Source organism: Piliocolobus tephrosceles, chromosome 13, assembly GCF_002776525.5.
Source record: "Piliocolobus tephrosceles isolate RC106 chromosome 13, ASM277652v3, whole genome shotgun sequence".
Lineage (NCBI taxonomy): Eukaryota > Metazoa > Chordata > Mammalia > Primates > Cercopithecidae > Piliocolobus > Piliocolobus tephrosceles.
In genome coordinates, this window is record NC_045446.1 from 5,453,209 (window position 1) to 5,455,576 (window position 2,368).

The 2,368-nt window shown below is 55.7% G+C and overlaps 1 protein-coding gene across 1 annotated transcript; it reads left to right on the forward strand.

Moving 5' to 3' along the window:
• Window positions 1-506: 506 nt before the first annotated feature.
• MRGPRD (MAS related GPR family member D) lies at window positions 507-1,469 on the forward strand. Its single transcript, XM_023186211.2, has one exon. It carries the CDS (start codon window positions 507-509, stop codon window positions 1,467-1,469), a length of 963 nt encoding a protein of 320 aa, XP_023041979.2.
• Window positions 1,470-2,368: the final 899 nt, after the last annotated feature.

Below are 2,368 nucleotides of genomic sequence, written 5' to 3' on the forward strand. Positions count from 1 at the left end.
TTCATCAGCAAGGCTTGTGGACTCTTGCTGACATGTTACAGGCATGCACCACCACACCCAGCCCCAAGGTCTTTTTTTTTTTTTAGTCAACTCAGAGGGTTTGACAATTACAGGAGGAAAAAAATGATATCAAATGCTTCTATCAAATATTTTTTCTACGTCTATTGATAATAATGATTTTTCTATAATAGACGTAGAAAAAGCATTTGATAAAAGTCCATACATCTCCATGATTTAAAAAATAATTCAAATCAAGATAGAAGAGAATATTTTAAACTGATAATGGACATCTATAGCAGCTTTGTAGGTATAAAGGTGACCCTGGAGGCAGATCTGGGCTGAGTGAGTCACAGGAGGGAGGGAAGACTAAGCCTCCCGGCCTCGGTCTGTTGCATAAAGAATCTGGAGGGTAGAGCTCTGAAGCTGGAAATTCGAGGGGCTCCCAGGGGTCCCCCATGGTCCCAGCAACACAGAATTTCACATTGGTGTATCTTCCTCTTGTAGGGATGAACCAGACTTTGAATAGCAGCAGGACCGCAGAGTTGGCCCTAAACCATTCCACGGGGAGCGTGGTGCACACGGCCTGCCTGGTGCTGAGCTCCCTGGCCATGTTCACCTGCCTGTGCGGGATGGCAGGCAACAGCACGGTGATCTGGCTGCTGGGATTTCGAATGCGCAGGACCCCCTTCTCCATCTATATCCTCAACCTGGCCGCAGCCGACCTCCTCTTCCTCTTCAGCATGGCTGCCATGCTCAGCCTGGAAACCCAGCCCCTGGTCAGTACCACTGACAAGGTCCACGAGCTGATGAAGAGACTGAAGTACTTTGCCTACACAGTGGGCCTGAGCCTGCTGACAGCCATCAGCACCCAGCGCTGTCTCTCCGTCCTCTTCCCTATCTGGTTCAAGTGTCACCAGCCCAGGCACCTGTCAGCCTGGGTGTGCGCCCTGCTCTGGATGCTGTGTCTCCTGACAAATGGGTTGACCTCTTGCTTCTGCAGCAAGTTCTGGAAATTAAATAAAGACCAGTGCTTCAGGGTGGACATGGTCCAGGCTGCCCTCATCATGGGGGTCTTAACCCCAGTGATGATTCTGTCCAGCCTGACCCTCTTTGTCCGGGTGCGGAGAAGCTCCCAGCAGTGGCGGCGACAGCCCACTCGGCTGTTCGTGGTGGTCCTGGCCTCTGTCCTGGTGTTCCTCACCTGTTCCCTGCCCCTGGGCTTCTACTGGTTCGTGCTGTACTGGTTGAAGCTGCCGCTTGAGATTAAGGTCCTGTGCTTCAACTTGTCACGCCTCTCCTCGTCCATGAGCAGCAGCGCTAACCCCCTCATCTACTTCCTCGTGGGCAGCCGGAGAAGTCACAGGCTGCAGGGGTCGCTGGGGACTGTGCTCCAACGGGCGCTTCGTGAGGAGCCCGAGCTGGAAGGTGGGGAGACGCCCACCACGGGCACCAATGAGATGGGGGCTTGAGAGCCACCCACAGGTGCTTCCCATCTGTGCGAGCCTGTGTCCTGGAGATTCCCGAACCGTGAGCTGCCTCCCGCCTCGTCCCTGCCAAGTGCCTGGCCAGCCTTCTTGGGGGAGCCCCAAGGACTTCGCAACTGCGTGTGGGGGTCACTTCCCTGCATGTCAGAACTCCCCACACCACCTGTGTCCTGGATCTCACAATGCAACCCTGCGGGAAGATGCAATGTATTTGGTTGTAGCAGATCATCTGGTTGGGGGAAAATATTAGCTTTTAGCCCTACCCTGGTGTAAGCTGGTTATCTATGGGTGGATAACAGGCATCTCATTTGAATATGAAAGCTTTCTCCCAACCACCTTCTCTGCCTGAGACAGCATCTTTGTGCAGGAGCGGGTGACCTCGGGGGATCTTTGGCCCTATGCTGGTCCTTGGGTGGCACCAACTGGCCACCAAGGCGGTGCCCCCGTGCACCTTTCCCCAGGTGTGCCTGCAGTCTGCAAGTACACGGTGTCGCCATCGCTGACCCAGATCTCGCTGGCTGTGGGCCATGAGACTCTGCCCCACTGCCCCTCTGACCCCTGGCCAGCCCTTGACCCCTGGCATTTGCTGTGAGGTTGCCTTACCCTGTCACCCCTCGCACCCAGCGCAGGCCTGTTCGCTTTCCTCCAGGCTGCACTGGGAAGGGAAGAGCCTCTGCCGGGGTTCACTGGCAGTTACTCCAGCAGACGCTGATGGGACAGTGCCCCAGGCAGTGGAGGGCAGCCTGCCAGGCAGTGTCCCCCAGAGCCAGAGTCTCGTACCTGACTGACTGTCCCTCCCAGGGCCCCCTCACTTTGCCCAAAGGCCCAAAGAGGGAACATCTGGGACAGAGATCAGCCAGCTCCACTCTCCTCCCTCCTCTTTT